Here is a 22,731-nt window from a genome sequence, read left to right on the forward strand (position 1 = left end):
CTTCAAAACCAATGGGGTCATGCACAGTCAATATCCAAATGCCAAGAAAGATGAAAAGAATTGACAGATCCTTTGGTCTAATCATAAACAGTAATATAAATAGGCACAACCCTTAATCCCAAGTACAACCACGTTCCAAGTTGTATATCTAATTTCAACTGCATCAACATCCAAAAGGTGACTTAGGCACCAAGAAATTGCCTTGTTCAAATACATCAATTACCCCTTTTCACAAATTGTACCCTTGTAAGATTAAAAACAAGGTGTACCTAAATTTAGTACCTTTTTTTTTCTTCTTCTAAAGACATCCAAGCATGCAATGTTCAAATATTGAAACATTTTTTTCAATTTAGTCTTCATCATGATCCATATCTGAGTCATCCTACAAAAAGTTAAGAATTACCTTGTTTCCTTTTAACCATATATGTAACCCTTCAGAATACAAGGATTCAACAACCAAAGTGAGGAACTATAAAATATTTTCCACAACCTAGCTCCACAAAGATAAAAACAGATATGAAAACCTCACTTATTCATGAGCTAGTTAATGGAATTCCTATGATCTCAGCATACCAAGTTGAGAAGTCTTCAAAGAGATACTTGCCTGATTCTTCTAACAAATACAGCAAGTCTATCACAAAATCAAACCAAAGTAGAAAACCCTTCCATTACATAACTTGATTTGATGAATCTTTCTAAGAAATTAGATGTTATTAATCATGTCCTTTTTTATCTTTCTAGGCAAAGCAAATCCAGTTCCTACTACAATAAACAAGTTTGGTAGAAAAGATGGCAGTTTCACACATGGAATCCGCGAGCATGGTATGTATGTTAGAAATTTGATCCTTAGAAGATTGGTATTTCACCGATCAAAAGGAAATTCTGACAATGTACTCTTGAAATTCTTTTTAATTTTCGGCTTTTTGTTTGATTATACTACATAGCCTATAGGGCAAGCAATGTGTGACTTTTTATTTTAAGGCACTGCAATGTTTATAGATAAATTTCTGAAATACATATGGTGCATAAAATTTGCTATGGTTGGAAAATTGAATGAAGTTGTAACTGAAGGGTTCATACTTGATACTGTTATTATAACATGCAGTGAGGTTGGGGCCAAAGATAACAGATACAGTGAAAGGGAAGTTAAGTTTGGGAGCCAAAATTCTTCATGTTGGTGGAGTTGGGAAAGTGTTTACACAACTTTTTAGTGTTAAAGAAGGGGAGAAGCTGTTGAAAGCAATGCAGTGTTATTTATCAACCACATCTGGTCCTATAGCTGGCCTTCTCTTCATATCCACTGATAAAATTGCTTTTTGCAGTGACAAATCCATCAAAATCACTTCTCCAAAAGGAGAATTTTTAAGAATCCATTATAAGGTGATTTTCTAGAAGTTTATTATGTCTATGCAAAAGCTCTATATCCTTAATCTTCCAACAATTGTCGCTCTCAGGAATCGAAACAATGACCTTCTGGTCATCCTAGAGATTTAACATGACCTTGCACTATTAGACCAACGTCTTGTTGCTATTCCACGTGACTTTGCTAACATGTAACTTAAATCTATTCATCATTTCAGGTGTTGATTCCACTTGAAAAGATAAAGTGTGCCAACCAAAGTGAAAATGTGAAGAAGCCTTCGGAGAAGTACATAGATATAGTTACCATGGATAATTTCGATTTCTGGTTTATGGGTTTCTTAAATTATAAGAAAGCTTATAGATATCTTCATCAAACTCTCTCTCAAGCATAGAGGGGGGAAACTGTACCAGTGAAATTGTTCATCAGTTCATATATCCTCTGCTTCATCAGTTATTATGTCAAGATGCAATGAATAAAAAATGTGCAAATATTTTAGACAATTTTTTGTTGAAAAGAAAATGGTTGTTTCTTGAATGTGTGACGTATAGGAGTAGAGCAGATTCATTACATCTCCATTTGCAAGTTGAACTAATCATTCATTAATTCGAGTGAGACTCATCTCCATATTAATGGAGAAACAAATGCTATGTAAAAGTAAAAAAGAAAAAATAACACATATTAATATTTATATCTCTTTTATTTAAAATAATATTATACTTTTATCCTTAAAATATAAAGAAAACAATCACTTGTTTTTTCATTATTTAAACGGTCTCACTCTATTAATTCATATATTCATACACTAAACTAAACTGGAGGCACGTGTCTCTCCACTACAAGGCTACTTTTATTGCTTTGCTAGCCACTAAAGCAAAGATATGGTAACATTGTTTTTTTTGGAGATTCATATTTTATGGATATTTAATAGTTTAGATATACTTATTAATTCAAATCAGTTTAAAATTTTCATAAAATTGATAACTATGATGAATAATAAATTTAAAAAACTTAAGTAAATTTCTCCCATTCTTTTTTTATCCTAACTCATAGGAGTGGAAAAGTATTAGACGTATCATTATTATAGATCGAATTTCACCGTATAAAGATTTATACATAGTCAATATATAATTCATTTGTATTACTATTAAAAAGTCAATAATGATAAAATATTAATAATGAATAATGCAATAATGATATATAAAACTCACAAACTATTAGTGCATGTAGTTTTCTCATCATTATATTGAACATGTAATTATATAATAAATATTTTAATGTAATTGTGAGATAATTCTAACTCTATGAGCACTCAAGAGTATAATTCTTCTTTAGTATAGGAATATAAGAATTTTTTTAAAATGATTTATTTATTAAAAAAAACTATAAAATTATGGTTATTAAAAGTTTTTTTTGTTAGTTATAACATTTCTCATTAAACTCTTTAATTGAGAAAATCATATCCACAAGTATGCACCACACTTTATCTAGCCATAGAAGTGATAGAACCATCATAGTTTATCTCTCTCGGACTCTCACAAATATGTAATCACAATTAAATTATAAATCAAAATAAAAAGTCTAATATCTATTTAATTTTTAATATAATTTGCTTTAAACATAATGATAATCTTACATAATAAAAAATTAAAAAGTGAGGTCCGAGCATACATTTTTTTTTCCTTTAACGTAAAAATAGAACCTAGAACGAAAAAGAAAAAAACGAATAATAAATGTTACTTCAAAATATCCGCTTAGACATTGGTCGATTTCTGCGCTTCCCTCCAACTCTCACTCTCGTCCTTCACTTTCCGCCTCCTCCTTCCGCCGCCGCATCACTCTTTCTTCACCGCCGTCACCGTCGCTTCGCTTCCAATTTCCCGATGGCTTCCGCTCTCTCGCAATCTCAGCATCCGGCACCTCCGGTGGCGAAGAAGGTGGAACATGCGATGGAATTGTTCGGCGATGTGAGAATCGACAACTACTATTGGCTCCGAGATGATTCACGCACCAGTCCCGAAGTACTATCCTACCTCCGCGAAGAGAATGAATACACCGATTCCATCATGTCCGGTGAGTATTCCACATTTTCTATGTCGAATGGTGGGAATTATATCACATTAATTTGGTGGAGGACGATTGAAATTATTTGAATTGATAGTTCTATATTCTATGTAGATTAGTATATAATCAGCAGTACTTTCATCAAACACACTCATGCATTTTAGAAGTTATATACACTAATTGAATTGATAGTAAAGTTATTTGCATTGTTGGTCCATCACACACATGAATTTTAATGTAGTTATTCTTAGAAGTTAAATAGATTTTTGATGTGACAATGAGAAAAGAATGTAAAGATTTGTTTTGTATAGAAAGAAGAAGAAGAAGAATAATAATGTAATGTTGTAATTTTATTGATGTAAAGATGGAAAGCTTACAAATATATATACAAGGACTTAGCTTGTAAAACAAGCAACAAAAGCTTAACCAACTTATAACTGATCCCTAACTAATCAATGACTTAAAAGGGAATTAAAACATGTGTTAAATGTGATCAAAAGCTCTGCTGCTCCAAAAGACTTAGTCAGTGAAAAGCTCCTCGCTTGAGCGTCAGGAGTCACCTGGGCGAGGAGCCATAAGGAAGTTTGACAATGGAATTTTTGATTTGTTGCTTGAGCGCCAAGATGTCGCTCAGGCGAGAGACCTCCTCGCTTGAGCGCCAGGATCGCCTGGGCGAGGAGCCATCAGGAAGTTTGACAGTGGAATCTTTGATTTGTCGCTTGAGCGCCAAGATGTTGCTCAGGCGAGAGACCTCCTCGCTTGAGCCAGGAGTCACATGGGCAAAACCAACAGCTACAAAACTTCATCAACTTTGGTCAATCTTTATCAAACCTGGATTAGCAAGAAAGAGAAACACTAGAGGAATAACATTAGTAGATTTAATAAATGAATTATTCAAAAACCTTCAGTGCATTCTACTTAAACCCATTAATATGCATATCTTACTTTATTTTTCCAAATGATATGTTACATTGGTTTCCATATTTGAGACTAACGTGGGATATATTAAGATAATTCCTCCCTGTAATTATCCATCAGTTACAAGAAATGCAAGTTGCTTTAACATTGTAGTAAAGAACTAAGTATTTGTCCAAATTAATTTCGCATCAGATGGTCACTAAACATGTGACTATGGAAATACTACCTCACCATCAGATGCATTCAGGAATGTTTAGTTTATATTCTGTATGGAGTTTGATAGTTGGATTTAGTGCAACTATGTTAGTTAGTCTTCTATCCACTTTTCACATGATATATGGAAATAATTCACTGTTAAGCAGAGAAGGATGAAGGCTCTATGAGTGCACAATGTAGAGTTGGGATTGCTGAATCTCATTGCTATATATGTATGCACATTTTTTAAAGGAAACTTCTGAGAACATTTTCCACATTTTTAATTATCTAGGAAGCAAAAACTTTCAAGGCAAACTTTTTGCTGAGATAAGAGGAAGGATTAAGGAGGATGATATCTCTGCACCTTTACGCAAAGGGCGTTATTACTATTATAAGAAAACTTTGGAAGGGAAGGAGTATGTTCAATATTGCAGGCGCCTTATATCTGAGAACCAAAAAGTGCCCTCTGTGTATGACACTATGCCCACAGGTCCTGAAGCTCCTCAGGAGCATATTATATTGGATGAAAACATAAAGGCACAAAATCACCAATACTACAGTATTGGTGCTTTTCAGGTTAGATCATGTTACTGTGGCTTTTTTCCCTGTTTCTTAAATAAAAAATCATAACTTCCAACCTGTTTTTATTTTAGTTTCTTACTCAGTTACTCTACTTCTTTATAGGTTAGCCCAAATAACAAGTTGGTAGCATATGCAGAAGACACCAAAGGAAATGAAATATATACAGTTTATGTCATTGATGCTGAGACTCAAACTCCTATCGGAGAGCCTCTTCTTGGTGTAACATCATACCTTGAATGGGCTGGTGATGATGCTCTGGTTTATATAACGATGGATGAGATTCTAAGGCCTGACAAGGTGGGGTTATTCTCCTTTGGACTCAGTAATTAATTTGTTGGGTTCTGATTGATGCTTCTTTTTTTAGCTCATTAAATTCCATTATTTGATCAGCAAACATATCTAATGATGGCAGCTTCACATGCCTAAAGAAGTGAAAATGTTGACTCAAATTATAATAAAATATTCTATGCCTATGCTGAAATTGGATGTGACTGCATTGGGAAAACTGACTTTGCTAGTCTGGGTATTCTATAAAATAGCATGTCTGTATATGTTTTAGAAGTCCCATTCATATTGTGGCTTGTAGCAATATAGCATATCTTAATTTCGTGCTTGTTATGCTAACTCTTTAGTGATACAGGTATGGTTGCATGTGTTGGGAACAGAACAATCAAATGATACTTGTCTTTATGTGGAAAAGGACGATACGTTTTCTCTTGACCTCCATGCTTCTGAGAGCAAACAATATTTGTTTGTTGCATCCGAAAGTAAAAATACGAGGTTCAACTTTTATCTGGATGTTTTGAAACCTGAAGAGGGTCTCAAAATTTTGACCCCACGAGTGGATGGTATTGACACAACTGTCAGCCATCGTGGAGATCATTTCTTTATTAAGCGGAGAAGTGATCAAGTTTTCAATTCAGAAGTAGTAGTTTGTCCCGTTGATAACACCTCCTCAGCTACAGTTCTTCTTCCCCATAGGGAAAGGTAGCAATTCTTGATTCATAGCTTTGTTGTTTCTTTTATTTTGGGCCATAATGTTGAGTACATTATAATAATTTTATAATTGTGAATGTGGTTACCGGGATAGTGTGTTCAAGGATGTTGAATATTGGTGAAATATTTTTTGAAAGTATGGCCATGTCATTATGATTTATCTCCAACCTTTTTACATTATGAATAGTGTTCAAATGCTGGATGCATGTTCCATTTCAACCATGTACTTGTTAAGCCTGCATTTTAACATGAGGCATATTTTCTAAGGTGTTTTTAATCAACCTCTGCCCGTGCTGCCATGCACCACTCTCTCTCTTTTCTTTGTTCTCTTAACTATTTTGAGATATAGATGCTATTTAGGACCTTCACCTTACAACTTAAACTTTTAGGTATATTTTTCTTTACATGGTGCCAAAGCCTTATGACCAAGTAGTCTAGTGTTTGATCCATATCAACAACATCAGCCATATTCTTCGTAAGTTAAATTTTAGTAAACGGTGAAATAGGCCTACCAAGCTTTTAGAGTGATGCTGCTAGACATTTACCTTTGAAATTAGAAATTCAATTTCATAAAACTTATGTTGCATTTTGCAAATTCTCACTTTACACTGAACAAACTTGTTGCATTGTTTTCACACGATGGTACTTATCATCCTTCAACATCCCAATTTATTCTGAAAATTGTTAGCATGAGTAAAAATTAAAACAAAAAAATATATTTGAGCTTGTCTTCCTCTTTCACCAAAACTGACATTAAATTTTGTTTAGTATAAAAATTCAGGACATACAACTTTTTAGTGATCATCTTGTTGCATATGAGAGAGAAAATGGCGTTCAAAAAATAACAGTTCATCACCTTCCACCTATTGGTGAATCACTAAAGAGCCTTCAAGAAGGTCAGACAGTTCCTTTTATTGATCCAATATATTCAGTGTACTCATCACAATCAGAGTTCTCGTCAAGTATTTTAAGATTTTCGTATAGCTCATTAAAGACTCCACCCTCTGTGTATGATTATGACATGAAGGCCGGCATTTCGGTTTTGAAGAAGATTGACTCGGTAAGTTATTTGTCCCAAGCTGTACAATTTTGCATGTCTTACTTCAGTCCTAAAGGCATAATTTGTTATGCACATATCTTAATTCTATGCAAGGCTTACACTTCTAATTTGTTCAAGTGCTTCTTTATGGTATCACATAAATTTGGCCTTTTGTTATATTGTGCATGACCCATTCTTCTAATCTATTTTACATTTCATGGACTTATACAATTACATTTCATGGTTTTGTTCTTTTGACTAGCACCTGCAATTCCATGGATAATCGTTTTATTTATGTGTCTTATATTATGTCTTGAGAATGTCTAGTGGATATTTGAATATTAAAAGGATATCTCATATTTTCATGTTTATATCTTAGATTAGTTCAAACTATCTTAGAAGATCTCCTAGGATTGAGATTAATTTATCTTATCTTTCATGATTTGTTTCCTTATGTAATTAGGAGTCTAATATTATTAGTATAAATAGGGGTTTGTACTATGTCTTTTGTATCCCAACATCATTCACTATAGTATCAATACACTTTACTATTTTGAGTATTCCTATTTCTCCTTCTATACCTAAACTTTATAATTTCAACATTCTCTTTTGAGTCCGTCTAAAATTTTACTGATATTTTGATGCATCCTGAAAAATGTTTGATTTTTTAGATACTCTAATTACTTACAGACAACACATGGGATACTAAAATTTGAACTTCTGGAATGAATTTTGAAGTATGGAATGGAACTCTCTCTGAGGAAGCTGTGATGAGGGATAAGGATAAATTACCCATATTTTAAGCATGGCTTTGATATTATCTTATTGGTCTTAGGAATATGAAAACTTGTTCTCACTTAACAAATAGAACTAGTTATTTGGTAAATAAACTATATTATATGGTGAGTAGGGTGAACATGTATTTAGAAAGCAAGGGTTTAAAATGTATTTGCCATTAGGCATTGACATGAAACTTAAGATGATTAATACCCCAATATTAAAGTTGTTTTCCTGTCTTGTTTGATCACGCTCTATGTGTATTGATTGTCTCCTATTTTTCGTAGGTTTTGGGAGGTTTTGATGGAACGCGCTATGTCACCGAAAGAAAGTGGGCACCTGCTTTAGATGGAACTTTGATTCCCATATCAATTGTTTACCGAAAAGATCTTGTGAAACTTGATGGATCAGATCCGTTACTACTTTATGGATATGGGTCTTATGAGGTAAAGAGTTTATATGAATTAAATTGCATATAAAAATGTCAATTTTAACTCTAGCTTTGATGCTGTATTAACTGATACATAATGTTGCTTCTCTGTGTGTTTTGTTTCTAACCTGGTGAAATTGGTCAGTCTTTGATGCTTGCTATTTGAGAACATAATGAAGATATTGTACTTTTAAATGTAATTGCACATTTTGCACCTTTAATCTGCCACTAAACACTCAAATTCTTGTCTTATCAAAACTAAGTTATAGTTATCTGTCTTATTTCATTGTATTATGTGCAATATGCTTTATATACTTTTATTCCTTTGATTAGAAAGGTTACGGCTTTGGAGTCCAAGTATCATATTCCAGTTCAAGGCCCGGGTTTTTATACCTTGAACTTGTTTCGTTTTTCTTCTTATGAATGAATCTATACTTTAGTTTCCTTAAATTGTCAACAGGCATGCATAGAGCCCGGTTTCAAGTCATCGAGGCTTTCATTATTAGATCGGGGTTTTATATATGCAATAGCTCATATACGTGGAGGTGGTGAAATGGGGAGGCAGTGGTATGAGAATGGGAAGCTTTTGAAGAAAAAGAATACTTTCACTGATTTCATTGCTTCTGCTGAATATTTGATTGAAAACAAATTCTGCTCCACGGAAAAACTGTGCATCGATGGAAGAAGTGCTGGGGGTTTGCTAATTGGAGCAGTTCTTAATATGAGACCAAATTTATTCAAGGCTGCTATTGCTGGAGTGCCTTTTGTGGATTTTTTTTTTTCTTGTCTTGTTTGATCATGCTTTATGTGTATTGATTGTCTCCATCTTTCTTAGGTTTTGGGAGGTTTTGATGCAACACGTTATGTCACTGAAAGAAAATGGGCACCTGCTTTGGATGGAACTTTGATTCCCATATCAATTGTTTACCGAAAAGATATTGTGAAACTTGATGGATCAGATCCATTACTACTTTATGGCTATGGGTCTTATGAGGTGAAAGTTTATATGACTTGAAATCACATATAAAATTGGCAATTTTAAAATCTATCGTTGATGTTGTATTAACTGGTGCATAAAGTTGCTTCTCTTTGTGTGTTCTGTTTTTATCTAGATGATATCAAACAATCTTTGATGCTTTTTATTTGAAATCAGATTGGATATATTGTACTTGTAAATGTAATTGCACTTTATGTCCTTTTATCTGCCACTAAACACTCAAATTTGTGTCTTACAAAACTAAGGTATAGTTTTCTATTATGTGCAAGATACTTTATATATGTTTGTTCCTTTGATTACAAAGGTTACAGTTTTGGAGTCCAAGTATCACACTCCAACTCATGAACCGGGATGTTATACCCTGAACTCCTCTCATTCTGTTTTCTGAATGAATATATTGTTTAGTGATCTCAAATTGTCAACAGGTATGCGTTGATCCCAGTTTCAAGTCATCAAGGCTTTCATTACTAGATCGAGGTTTTATATATGCAATAGCTCATATACGTGGAGGTGGTGAAATGGGGAGGCAGTGGTATGAGAATGGGAAGCTTTTGAAGAAAAAGAATACTTTCACTGATTTCATTGCTTCTGCTGAATATTTGATTGAAAACAAATTCTGCTCCACGGAAAAACTGTGCATCGATGGAAGAAGTGCTGGGGGTTTGCTAATTGGAGCAGTTCTTAATATGAGACCAAATTTATTCAAGGCTGCTATTGCTGGAGTGCCTTTTGTGGATGTTGTGACAACAATGCTTGATCCAACCATTCCTCTCACTACTTCTGAATGGGAGGTAATATTCTTTCTCTTCTATTTGGTCGTCATTTCACGTCAACATCTGTACTGACTGTACTTCATTGTATACTAATTAATTGGGTTCTAGAATGTATATTTTTCCTGTTCCTAATTTTCGATAACCATGTCACTTAGAACTGATATATAATGTGCCTATAATTTCCTTGAGTATGAATGTAAAAATGCCACTTTTAGACAAATTGTGCTAATATGAGATACACTTTCTTTTCAAGAATCAAGACCTTGAGTCCAATATATTTTTTGTTAATATAAACCATTGATTATTACGACCAACAAATATTAAATGAATTTAGGTGTAGGATAAGTATTGTTGATAACACAATTGATTTAAAAATTAATAAAATACAGCAACATATTTATCATGTGTTAATTGCTTATGTGAAAAACATTTGAACCCTTCTTGAACTATGGGCCCTGTGCTGCGCACCTGTAGCACACCCACGGGGCCGGCCCTGAGTATCATGGGACAAGAGCATAATTGTTTAGGTCTTTATACTGTATGTGCTATCGAATTTCTTTTATTTAATTATCTAGTTATATCATTTGTCTGGACTTTATACTTATTAGTAAGAGGCAATACATATCCTCCAGTATCATCAGGCATGATTTTAATTATGTTTATTTTTTATGCAAATTCACATATATGATATGATTTCTCTCTTCTATTTCTTTTTGTTAAATGAGATTATTTCTTCATGTTTTGCAGGAATGGGGTGATCCTAGGAAGGAGGAATTCTACTTCTACATGAAGACATATTCCCCTGTTGATAATGTGAGAAACTTTGGTTGTGTTTCATGGTTATTAGCTTGTATTTTGATCCTATTCTTGTATTATGCAGGTGAAGGCGCAGAGCTATCCTCACATTCTTGTTACTGCTGGATTAAATGGTAAACTTCCAATTCTTTCCGAAACTAATCTCGGTATTATATGTAAAGCCACAGTCTTAATGTATGGTGTTGGTTACTGATAATTTGGCTGGAAAATTATACTTCGATTCCAAGTGAGATGTGCATCTTATCATATCTGCTTGTGCTTGTTGTAGACCCACGGGTTATGTATTCTGAACCTGCAAAGTTTGTGGCAAAACTGAGGGATATTAAAACTGATGATAACATACTGCTGTTTAAATGTGAGCTTGGTGCTGGGCATTTTTCAAAGTCTGGAAGGTATACTTTAAATCACTGTCGTTTGTTCTTAAAACTTATTTATTTACAATTATTCTGTGGTTTGGGATCTTATTCCATATTACTTGTGCTCTATTTGACTCTTTATTATCATTGGGGTTGGGGATGAATGTATGCCTTCTGAATTTAGTGAGTGAAGTAATTTCATCAATTTAAGTTGAGTGGCTTGAATTTCCATAATGAGCTTCTTTTTTCAATATCCAATGATGAGATTAAAAGAAGATAGACGTAATGATTATGGAATCACTTGTTATGTGTTGTATGAGCAAACTCTAAAGTTTGTTCCTAGAGTTTTTAGTGTAAATAGTGAGCTGTAATTTTGTTCTTTGCTTTATATGTTTGGTATGGATGTAGGTTTGAAAAGCTCCAGGAAGATGCCTTCATTTATACATTCATATTCAAGGCTCTAAACCTGACTAGTGTGATTGAATCTTCAGATGCATGAAGAAGAACATAGTAAGATATGGGGGCAATGTGTATTATCCATTGCTTGAGTTTGATCAGCTTCAAATTACATCGCTCGTTTTCAATTGGTTGGGATGCATTTGGGTTTGTTGTGTTAAAACAGGTATACTCAAAAGTGGTTAGCATCACTACCCCCTCAGGAATGTACTACTGATAATAAAAAGTTATAATAATGTATGTTCCCTGTTTAAAATTCAAATTTATAATTTTGCATATTCATAACCTAATTTTATGTTTGGGGGCAAATTGGAAGTTTTCGCACAGTGCGATATTTCCGAGTGGAATGTGGATTATCAATATATCACCCTGATATTATTGTTATTGAAGGGTCAAATCACTGTGTATAATGATTTTATATATATTATTGGCGGATCTAGGAGGAATATGAGCAAGTTGCATTGAGTAATTTAAAATGTATTGGAATTGTTTAAATGAGTTATATGGGTGATTGAGACAAAAAAATATATAAGTATAATGATTTTATATATCATTTCATGCACAGCCTTAATTGCATGTGGATTCCCCAGTGTCTATTCTATCACATTTTGAAGAATAACAAGTGAATTCTTATATAGATTTCATGTAATATTTTATAAGTTAATATACATAATCCTAAAAATTAAGAATAACATTTTTTTTATCACAATATTAAATATTATTTTTATTCTTAATTGTGTCTCATAACTGATCTTATAGTCTCATACAATTTCTCATTCCTCCTTTTTCTTTTCGGGTGCATATTTTCTAATAAGAATAAATATTATGGAAGAAGTATTATTAATAAATAAGAATAAAAGTTAGTAAATGAGAGGAAGCTGTTCTTATTTCAATTAGAATTGTGTAAGGATGAGGCAATAAACATGCTCTTATATTTTCTCTTTCGGAAAAGAAAGCAGAACCTGCGAAATAAGTCAATGCAAGACAAACCTTTTGGCATTTTGATGGCGGATAAGTCAAATTTTAACTGGCTGTTTGAGAGCTTGGCATTTTTCAAGTTGGACATATTTGTGAAGAAATTTGAATTGCCATCAGTCAAGAAGTGATATGAATATATGATAGGTCTATATATCTCCAAGTAGGAAAACTTCTTAGACTCAGATTATTATAAGAGGTCTTATGGTCAAATGGGTAGATTATTATAAGAGGTCTTTTGTTATTCATTTATTGGTTGGATCCTTGCCCTGGCAGATGAAGAAGGCAATCAAATCAGCCAATCACTGTGGATGTCATTGGGCTGCCAAATGTAGGAAAGAGTAGTCTTATTAATAGGCTGAAGAGAAGTGATGTTGCCATTGTTGGTTCCACTCCTGGACTAACAAGATCACTGCAAGATGTTCAACTAGACAAAAATATTAAGTTGCTGGACTGTCCTGGTATTGTTATGCTCAAGCCTCAAGAAAACAATGCTTGTATAGGTTTTTCGGAATTGCAAGAGAATTGAGAAGCTAGACGATCCAATTTCTCCAGGTTTGTGATAACCCTTTTTGTCTTTTCTGTTGGTTGGCCAATCTGCTTAACTGTTACTTATGTTAGAGCAATGAAGTTAGAGTTACAGATGGCTGCAACAAATAGTATTAGTTAGAAATGCCTGCCAAATTTGGTGCAAATGAACTACAGTCAATATGATTAGTTGAAAAAATATATTTAAATTAAAATTTTAATAATTAATTATTTTTCTAACTAATGATAAACAACAACACGTGAAGTGATACATTGTTTTGGAACAACACACAATTTAATTTTTTGTCAACAGCAGTAAGAAATCTCCACAGGATGCAAAGAAAGCATTTTGCCTCCCACTGATACACATGAATCTTCCAGTTCTTTTATCAGTCTATACCTTTTTAGTTCTACTTTTGTGACAACAAGCTCACATCAAAACAATGGCTCATAATTCATTCGCAGTTTCTGCTTTCTTTTCCTAAAGAGAAAATATAAGCAGTTCAATGGAGGTTATAGAAGTATCAAACAATTTCATTTCAGATCATATTCCAGAATTTGTAGAAGGTGCTCAATTTCATTTTGATTATTATTAAAGGTAACCAGAAAGCCGTAGTTCACTATTTTGCAACGTGTAATTTAGATTTGAGTAGATAACAAAACAACTTACTATAAAACTCAAGCACATACATGAAAGTGAGGGCAAAGGCACCATGCCCACCATAAGTCGAATCCAGAAAAGCGCAACACAAGCCATTGAAGCAATTTCTAACACTGAATGTACTACCCAAAATCAAGCACATGGTTGCTAGAACCATGCACATACATCTCTTATCAGAGGTCTCAACAGGTTTTCCAAAATCAACAAAACAAAGCTCTTGTGGAATACTAAATTAATATTGACCAACTATCATTGAAGAATATTTCAAGAGGACAACACAAAAACGAAATTCCATTGTGATTTCAAAAGCCACTAGAATAATAAGAAGTAAACATAAACCTGAATCTAAAACATGTTCCAAAATTTACAACCTATACTAAACAACTCGGTAGTTAACCACTCCATAGGAAACAGGTTCAAGGAGAACCAAAATGCAGTTCCTACTCCTCATCAGTTAACTCTTCCACTTCAGCTGGAGCAGCTTCCTTATCAGATTTGTCTGAACCTGCCTGTTCCTGAAGAAAAACCGTATAATTAAAACACACAATATGAAGCCAAACAGCATAAAACAAACTTCAGAGAAAGAAAACAATACCTCTTCCCCATTTCCAGGAGACTTATAGGTTTCCATAGCCTTCTCATACTCTACTTTGAGTTCAGCAAATTTATCTAAATAAGGCTTCTTCTCCTGGAACATTGGTGCAATACCAAGACATTCAATCATAATTTACTTAACATTTGAGAAATATACACAAATCATGTCACAATTCTACCCACCTCATCGGTCATTGATCTCCACTTCTCACCACCCTCTTTACCTACCTGCATTTCATTTTATTATTTAAACATAAAAATAAGATAAACATATGAGTATCTAAACTTATTCACTTGGTAAATCCAAAATCAGATTTTGTTATCACAGGTAAAACTTACCCTTTTAACATCTTTAGAATCAGGATTCTCTTCTTTAAAAGATTTTCTAAAGTCGTCCCTGCAATTGATTATTATGTCAACAAAAACATAAGCATAAACACATCATCAATAGTATACTAAACCATTTGCAAAAGAATCCTTACAAAAAGAGAAAAAAGGCTGTTGCAGGACGCTTAGGCATGTTAGGATCCTTAACCTTCTTCACCTTTTCTGCTTTAGCTCTTTTAGCATTTGGTTCTTTAGATTTTGGCTTCTTCCTACTCAATATATAGAGCGAATTAACAAGACAAGAAATAAACATGGTTTACAATTTTATATTAAATTTTCACAAACAATAGAAGAAAGTAGTTACAAGATTTACTACCTCTCTGGTTTCTTCACTTCAGCACCAGCCTCCACAACTTGAGAGTCTAAAAAAGCGCACAAATAATCAAAATTTATTTTACAATAAATAAAAATAGTTAAGAAAATTTGAGAACTTAAATTATTTCTACAAAAAATATATACCAAGATTCATTTTAATCTTAGCTTCCAAGCTGCAACTATGCATGCTGATGAGTGCTACAGGAACATCCTTTTTGCACTCTTCACTGAAAAAAGCAAACAAAATTTAAATTAAAAACTAAAATCAAACACGTTGAATCTACAAAAAAAAGGATAAATTAAACAAAACCTAGTCGATTAGGAAAAAGTATTGAATTGAAATAGTGAAAAGAATCGAACCATCGAGTGAAAGCACTTCCGTCTTTGCCTCGAACAAGAGCAGAAGCAGAACGAGAATCAACAGCATCAACTCTCTTCATTCCCTGAGATGAGTTCGTTTTCGCCATTGATGAGTTTCTTCTTTACACTATCAACTTTTTTCTCTATATCTTCCTCGCTATGATTTTGTTGAGTGTGATTCTAACTATTTTATATGAAATGAAATGAAGGAGGGAAAACACAAATTGAGATTTTAGTTTTAGCGCCAATAAACTTTTCAACACGTATGCGGATCGATGACCTGTCTCTCTTATCTACCCTTCCTCTTCCTCCCTTACATTAAATCAACGCTCCATATTCCTTCCACTAACTTTTCAGTTTTACATTTTTTATTATTTTAAAAAGCATTTGCAAATTGGATTGGGCCTAAAGCCTTTTTCACCCAATATATATTTAATAATTCCTCCTACATAATATATATTTATTTTTGGGAAAATCACCATTTTTCTTGACCTAAGATATCTGTTGTAACAAAATTTGGATCACTCCATGTACCACTTGTTTTCCATTAGTCAGAAGAACAAAACATGAATTAATTATATATTATTTTTATATTTTTTGACCGATATATGGAGTGGTACAAAGTGTGATACAACATATGTGCTCCCGAAAATGTATTCCCTACCAGCAAAAACTTTGTCCTCGATATTTTGAAATAGAGGTGGTTACTTTGTGACCCAATTAAAAGAATAATTTGAAATTTGAAAGGCAATTATGTTATTGATGGTCCACCTAATAACATAAGGTAAGAGCTAACTACAATTATCTATGTCAGCATGCCAAAATGAACACCTGAAAATCTTGCAGTGACAAAATCCACAGTTATGCACTGTGATTGTGAGCAACTTAATCCTACCTCAACTTTACAATGTTGATAACAAAATACTATTTCTATGTGCTAAAATTTGTGCCACTAACTCTTGTTTTTTTCCAGAGAAAGGCTGAGAAAAACTCATTTCAATTACTTCTCTGAACCCGAGCAACTAGATCCTCCTTTATCATGTGATTGTGATGCATCCATATCAAAATCATTCTCATTCGTTTTACCGTCTTCATGTTCGCCTTCATCAGAGCTGCTCTCCTCCGGAGTTTGAAAAGAGTTGGCATCAGCTACAGCATCAACCATGTCAGTATCATGTTCGGGAAGTCCTTGTTGCGACGGCTCAGCATCGCTGATAACTTGATCCGGCTTCAGTTTCTTGTGATAATCCTCCATTTCTGTTTTGTACCTCTCTTTATCCTTCGCAGCCCTCTCTTGATAAACCTTTAAAGTTAATGAAAACCAACACATTACAAAAATAACATAACAACTGAAAGCAAACTCATAAACGACAACATTAAAGAAAATCTTACTGCTCTTTCCGGTTCGTTTAACTTGTTCCAGAGATCACCAATCACCCGACTAATGTCCTTGTCCTTCACTTGGTTTAGTGATTTTAGTCTTGCACGTTGTTCTCCAAAGAAGAAATTGTAACCACTTCTGTTGGGTTTTGGGTGAGCAGGATCTTTCCGTTTTATTTCTGATTTCTTCCGGCGTTGGCGACGACGGACACCCGATGGAGAAGAGACATTATCATTATTAATCAAAACAATGGGATGGGGTGCTGAAAATGTGCTGTTTTCTGGAGGATGATAAAGAATCCCTTTGAGTTTCTCTGAACCTATTGTCACAGTAACCAGATAACCAAGTTCAAATTTCCCTTCAATGACCCCGATTGCTGCAGAACTTGCAGAAGATGCTGCCATCGCTGAAACCAGTGAACAAACAGTACTACTTATCAAATGATCAATCATTATAATGAAATTATACATACCGAATTGCTCATTGGTCATCAACAAACATTACAAACAATTCCGTCAACCAAAATAAGTCAAACACATTTTCAGTCATTATGCACAAAATTTTAGTTAATTCTTATAAATAAGACTAGGTTGTTAAGGTAACTACCAAATATAACTAGTACAGATTTTAAAGAAAATTAATAAAATGTATATCTTCTTTATTCCAATGAATTAAGACATAGAGCATAAAGCCTAAAAGGAATTCAACAGATAAAACACCAAGTTAACCATATATATTATAACTTTTGCAGTGGAATGTACTCAAATATTTAGCCAAGGCTAAATATCGTCCTAATTCCTTATACCCCTTTTCTTTGTGGTTAGCAGTTAATTTGATTCCGCGCTGAAAAGAGAGAGAGATACCTTCAGGCAATTCAGCAACATTGGAACTTGACTGAATCTGCGGAGACTGCATCTGTGGAGCAGGAGATGGCATGGTTGGTTGACTCGGCAGAGCATCTGTCATAGAGAAATTGTCATTTTATGCATTAGAATGTACTGAAACATTAGTTCAAACAAGCGGTGTGATTTAAATTTAAATGAACACACCAGAAGTAGGAGGAGGGGCCCATCCAAGGGATTTAAAGTAGTACACTTGTTCATAATGGAAAATCAAAGAAGTATAATACTTCCGCAGCATAAAAGAAGCATTTGTAGCTGTTGATGGAAAATTGAAAGTTGCATTTACTTCTTTCCATTTTCTATCTTTAATTACCTGCAAAACCAGAAATTATGAAAAATTAATGATTCAAGAGAAAGGTTGGAAAAAACACTAGTTTTCAGCTTAATGTATTAAACAAAATACAAGCATTTTCATTCAAGACAAGATCTTGCAATCAATAACATGTGTCAAAAGACATCCGACACCATATTTTGTCAAGAAGTATAGAGAAAAGAGGACATCAAAATTGTTGAAACAACAATACTATTTTGTGCTCTGGCTGAAATAAGTATGATAAACTGAAAACCAAAACAAGATGCCTTATCCCCGATAATCAATCACATGCATGAAGTACCAACACCAGAGTGTCTTTAATTCATCAGCATCCATTGCATTTTTTGAACTAAATTCAGTACATTTTCATTATGACATGTGATGTGTGAACAACATAAAAAGGTTCAACATCCAAAATAAAATTCCGGGCATATTCAGTTATCAAACAGATTAGTAAGAAGACATAAAAGCACAGCTAGTGACACATTGTAGCATCTTACCTTCTCAAGCCCTCCACGACAAGTCACTTGAACAAAAAGATGATGCAAATTTAGTTCTCTTCCCCCAATAATGGGAATCCTGCAACGAATTTCAAATGTCATAAAAGGAAAACAAAATGGTAAAAAACAAAAAACAAGCATATCAAGTTAGAAAGCTATGCAACTTTGAGGCATTAGCAGGTACAATATTTCCAAGTTGGCGGCCCAATGCACGAAACTCGTGGGGTCTGGGGAGGGTAGATGTACACATCATAATGTCATTGTATCATCCCAATGTAATTGATCATTATGTAAGTATTGGTAGTAAACCCAAGCCAAGGAATGGCAACATTATTAGTTACAGTGACAGCACATGTATCAATGATTCAATTCTCAAAGTAGATATGGACATCTAAAGATCAATGTTAATATATTCTGAAAGAAACCAAGACACCAATACATGTTCAAGCCTACTAATCATCATCACTAACAGTTTAATACTTTTCAAATTTTTAACTAAACAAATGATATAAGAAGAGCTTACATGAACTTGGTACCCATTTCCGCATGGAGCTTCTCCAAGGTAAACATGAAGGTATTGGGATTCTCAACAACCTCCTCATATTTTGCAAGAGGGATGGGATATGCACGATAGCTCGAAGCTGGTACTGCTTCTTCCATTGGTAATAGACTCTTACTAGCACCAGATGCTGTTGTTGCCATTAACAACTTGGTAATTTCGAACTTCAGTATTCTTCTGCCCCACCATCAACAAGAAGAAGAATGGTGAAATAACTAGCAGCAAGAAGGAAGATACAAAGCCCAAGAAAATGCTATGGTACAGAAAAACTGTGCCATAACCATGAATTCCACCATAATACAGAGGATGTAACAGCAAGAACCCATAAAGATTCAGAAAAAACGATGAAAGATAAACCCTTTATTATTTTACAAGTTTTACACTACTCTAACAAATTAATAAACTCCCTTCACACTCAAGCTATAGTAACAAAGCATGCTCTAAGCTATAGTAACAAAGCATGCTCTAAGCTATAGTAACAAAGACACTATTTCATGCTTAAAATTGATTTGTGGGGTTGATTTCAATCCATCGTTACCAAGTACCAAAAAATTCAACTTTTCTCCAAAGAACAAAATTAAAATCAAATTTGTTACGCTTGCTTGCATACTCTAATGAAGGTTGATGAAGTTGATAAAGAAAATATTATCCACCAGAAAAAAATCATTGTTCTTTACTATATTTCTTCGTCCATCTTCATTGTTATTATTATATTCATTAAAGAAGCACACATGCATTAAAAAAATGTGTATACCAAGAGAGGAGAAGCAAATTCAGAGGTACGGAAGCAGAAATATGAATAAAAGACTGAGTTAAAATAAAATAATAATATTAATAAAGATAATAATATTTTACTGTGTAGAAGATACTTACCCACGGTAATGGAGAAAAGAGGACTATGAATGATGTAAATAGAATGTGAATAAGAAGAGAAGCTTTATAAAGAAGAATAAATGCACTGTTATAAAAATAGATTCTGAGGCGGGAATGAAGTGAGCACATCTACTTCTGATTAGTCAGAAAAATATTTAATAATTAAATTTAATTTAAATATGGTTGTATCCGCGAATGAACTGTGAAGAAGAAAAATTACCCCTAATCAATTTATACCATTCTTCTTAAAAGACAGCTTTACCCTTTTAGCTTGTTAATTAGTGGAAGCTGCTTGAGGTTATTCTGGCTTTGCACAGTTTTTGAGGGTTGATTTTGCATATTTATCTAAAAATTCATTATTAATTTTGTTGGCAGATTAAATTAATTATTTTTTCATACAGTTTTTTAAAAGGGATGGGAAGGGCCTCACTAGCCAGTAGCCACCTAATATTTTGCTTTTTTCATAAAATTTATTATAGCAAATAAATGCCATCAAGTTTATCCCTTACTTTTGCAAAAGAAGAGGAAAATACATCAAATAGAATTACATACTTTTTTTAATAAAGATAATCTATATTTGTAGTCTAATAGTGTAAGGTCATGTTGAATCTCCAAAGTCGATGATTTGATTTCTAATAGCGACATTTGTTAAGAGGGATAACAATGAATCCCAAGAGGAACTAGTTTCTTACCTAAAAATGTAAGAGGATACCCTTAGTTGTACAAAAAATAAAATATATACTTATACCAACAAGACTTTAGTTTAGTAACTTAATACTTAAATGACAAAAAAATCAATAATTTAATTGTTATGAATGTTACTCGAAGAGAGAGACAATTACACATTCTAAAAGATTACATGAGATAATACCGTATCCAAAAAAATATACACATGTTAATGTTATGGAGTTGTTAAATCTAAAAATTGAATATGCGCTCCTAGTAATGAAATTTTGTGTATGGCTTGCGGGGTCCGCCATAGATAAAACTAGTTGTTCGATATAAAACTAAGTGCATAATCTCATTTTAAAAGAATAAAAAAATGTATGAAAATGATATAAGAATTTATATGTAATTAATATATCATTCATATATAATTATTATATCATTCATATATAATTATTACTAATTTAAAACAAAATGAACGTTGAATGGACTGACAAATAGAGAGACCGTTCACCTCCTAATGTTTGTGCAAATCATAAGTTTTTACAATTATGAGTGAATAAGGAAATCCCTCGCAACCAGGAGTTAATAAAATTCAAAAGTGGGTAGGTATAAGACTATAAGAGTAACATCAATGTAAAAATAATATATTATTTATCATTTACTTGTCTTACTGAATTTGAATCAATAATGATTATATATAAAAAATACATGATTTAGTTGAGATGTACAAAAATTTATCATGTTAATAATATGTAATATTTAGGCATTATCAGTGCAAAATTATATATATATTCAATATATTATTTATTTTTATTATTTTTAAATAATGATGATGTGAAATATGCATATTAAATGTTATTGGATATTTCTTTTTTCTCAATAAATATTTATAGGTATGCCATGGCCTGTGTGTTTAATATAAACTTGGCCCACACACCAACACCACAAGTTACCCCTTTCTCGCCTCTCCTATTTTACTCCCCACTCATCAGTATGATGGTTTTCTATCCCGTGGGTTAAATGGGCTAAGTGTATAAACTCAAACTAATATTGAAAAAAAATTGTATAAATTTTATATATTATTATTGTATTATTTATAATTTATATTTAATTAATATCAGCTCTTCAGAATATATTATAAATAAGTGACATATGAAGTAGTGATTGTATAACTTTTTACAACAACATCACATAAACTGATGTCATATCGTTCTCCCCATAAAGCTCAATATCTTACTCATAGATCAAACATTAACAAACAAATTATGGTACACATTACTTGCTTTGATTTTGTCTTAAACACACCAAAGTTATATAGTGTATAAAAATCTAGGTCTGACATTTTAGCATGTTTAAAAAATTCAAAGTTTGGCTTGTTAAGCTAAACAGACTTTTTGAAAAGCCTAAGTCGGATTTATTTCACAAAAAAAGTCTAATATATTATAGTCTATTATATATTTATAAACCCATTCTCAAGTGTATATCATAACCTATTATTCAATGTTTTTACTACTCTCTTGTTATTTAACTCACCTAAACTCATAATCAACTTCAATACCTGTGTATATCTCCGACTTATATATGATTGTATATAGTGCAAGAATATCTATGGGAAACCAAGAAAAAACTTGCACAACAAGCAACGATTATGTAATTAAAGAATTAAACCACCCGGAAAAACAATAAAATTTCTACAGTGCCATTTTCTTTGTACCTAACATTTTTTACACTGTTTTTTTATACTCTTCACCTCATATTATATCACCATTCACTCTCTCTTTTCTTTCCACATGTCTCCTAATTTCTTTAATTCCTTGCAACGTTAAGTGCTTATGGAAGTAAACAACGGTTGCAATTATTTAAAATTCCTACCCAATAAGAGAGGAGGGTAAAGTCTATTTTCATATTAGGGTTATGAACTAACAAATAAGATGGTCGTATAATGATATACTTTC

The 22,731-nt window shown here is 33.0% G+C and overlaps 4 protein-coding genes across 5 annotated transcripts; 2 read left to right on the forward strand and 2 right to left on the reverse strand.

The window, feature by feature from the left end:
- On the forward strand, window positions 285-1,859 carry LOC109335676 (GEM-like protein 7). Its single transcript, XM_019571834.1, has 4 exons — window positions 285-652; window positions 742-822; window positions 1,106-1,380; window positions 1,581-1,859. Exons 1-4 carry the CDS (start codon window positions 517-519, stop codon window positions 1,752-1,754), a joined length of 666 nt encoding a protein of 221 aa, XP_019427379.1. The 5' UTR covers window positions 285-516; the 3' UTR covers window positions 1,755-1,859.
- LOC109336282 (protease 2-like) lies at window positions 3,057-12,119 on the forward strand. Of its 2 annotated transcripts, XM_019572787.1 has the most exons (12): window positions 3,057-3,433; window positions 4,830-5,113; window positions 5,222-5,416; window positions 5,760-6,106; window positions 6,884-7,175; window positions 8,219-8,377; window positions 8,822-9,103; window positions 10,066-10,149; window positions 10,879-10,944; window positions 11,012-11,060; window positions 11,216-11,339; window positions 11,712-12,105. In XM_019572787.1, the coding sequence occupies exons 1-12, from the start codon at window positions 3,094-3,096 to the stop codon at window positions 11,800-11,802; spliced, it is 2,313 nt and encodes a 770-aa protein (XP_019428332.1). In that variant the 5' UTR covers window positions 3,057-3,093; the 3' UTR covers window positions 11,803-12,105. The 2 variants fall into 2 exon arrangements, with proteins under 2 accessions (XP_019428332.1, XP_019428333.1); XM_019572788.1 differs by lacking the exons at window positions 8,219-8,377; window positions 8,822-9,103 and adding an exon at window positions 9,197-9,355 and having other exon boundaries at window positions 9,784-10,149; window positions 11,712-12,119.
- LOC109335136 (high mobility group B protein 7-like) lies at window positions 14,123-15,757 on the reverse strand. The gene is made up of 8 exons (XM_019571219.1): window positions 15,580-15,757; window positions 15,364-15,446; window positions 15,221-15,266; window positions 15,000-15,113; window positions 14,857-14,914; window positions 14,701-14,745; window positions 14,519-14,611; window positions 14,123-14,438 (listed from the first exon to the last, which is right to left on the reverse strand). Exons 1-8 carry the CDS (start codon window positions 15,684-15,686, stop codon window positions 14,364-14,366), a joined length of 621 nt encoding a protein of 206 aa, XP_019426764.1. The 5' UTR covers window positions 15,687-15,757; the 3' UTR covers window positions 14,123-14,363.
- LOC109335298 (high mobility group B protein 15-like) lies at window positions 16,466-19,564 on the reverse strand. Its single transcript, XM_019571430.1, has 6 exons — window positions 19,199-19,564; window positions 18,676-18,754; window positions 18,010-18,175; window positions 17,824-17,919; window positions 16,972-17,366; window positions 16,466-16,882 (listed from the first exon to the last, which is right to left on the reverse strand). The coding sequence occupies exons 1-6, from the start codon at window positions 19,375-19,377 to the stop codon at window positions 16,580-16,582; spliced, it is 1,218 nt and encodes a 405-aa protein (XP_019426975.1). The 5' UTR covers window positions 19,378-19,564; the 3' UTR covers window positions 16,466-16,579.

This window comes from Lupinus angustifolius, chromosome LG20, assembly GCF_001865875.1.
Source record: "Lupinus angustifolius cultivar Tanjil chromosome LG20, LupAngTanjil_v1.0, whole genome shotgun sequence".
Lineage (NCBI taxonomy): Eukaryota > Viridiplantae > Streptophyta > Magnoliopsida > Fabales > Fabaceae > Lupinus > Lupinus angustifolius.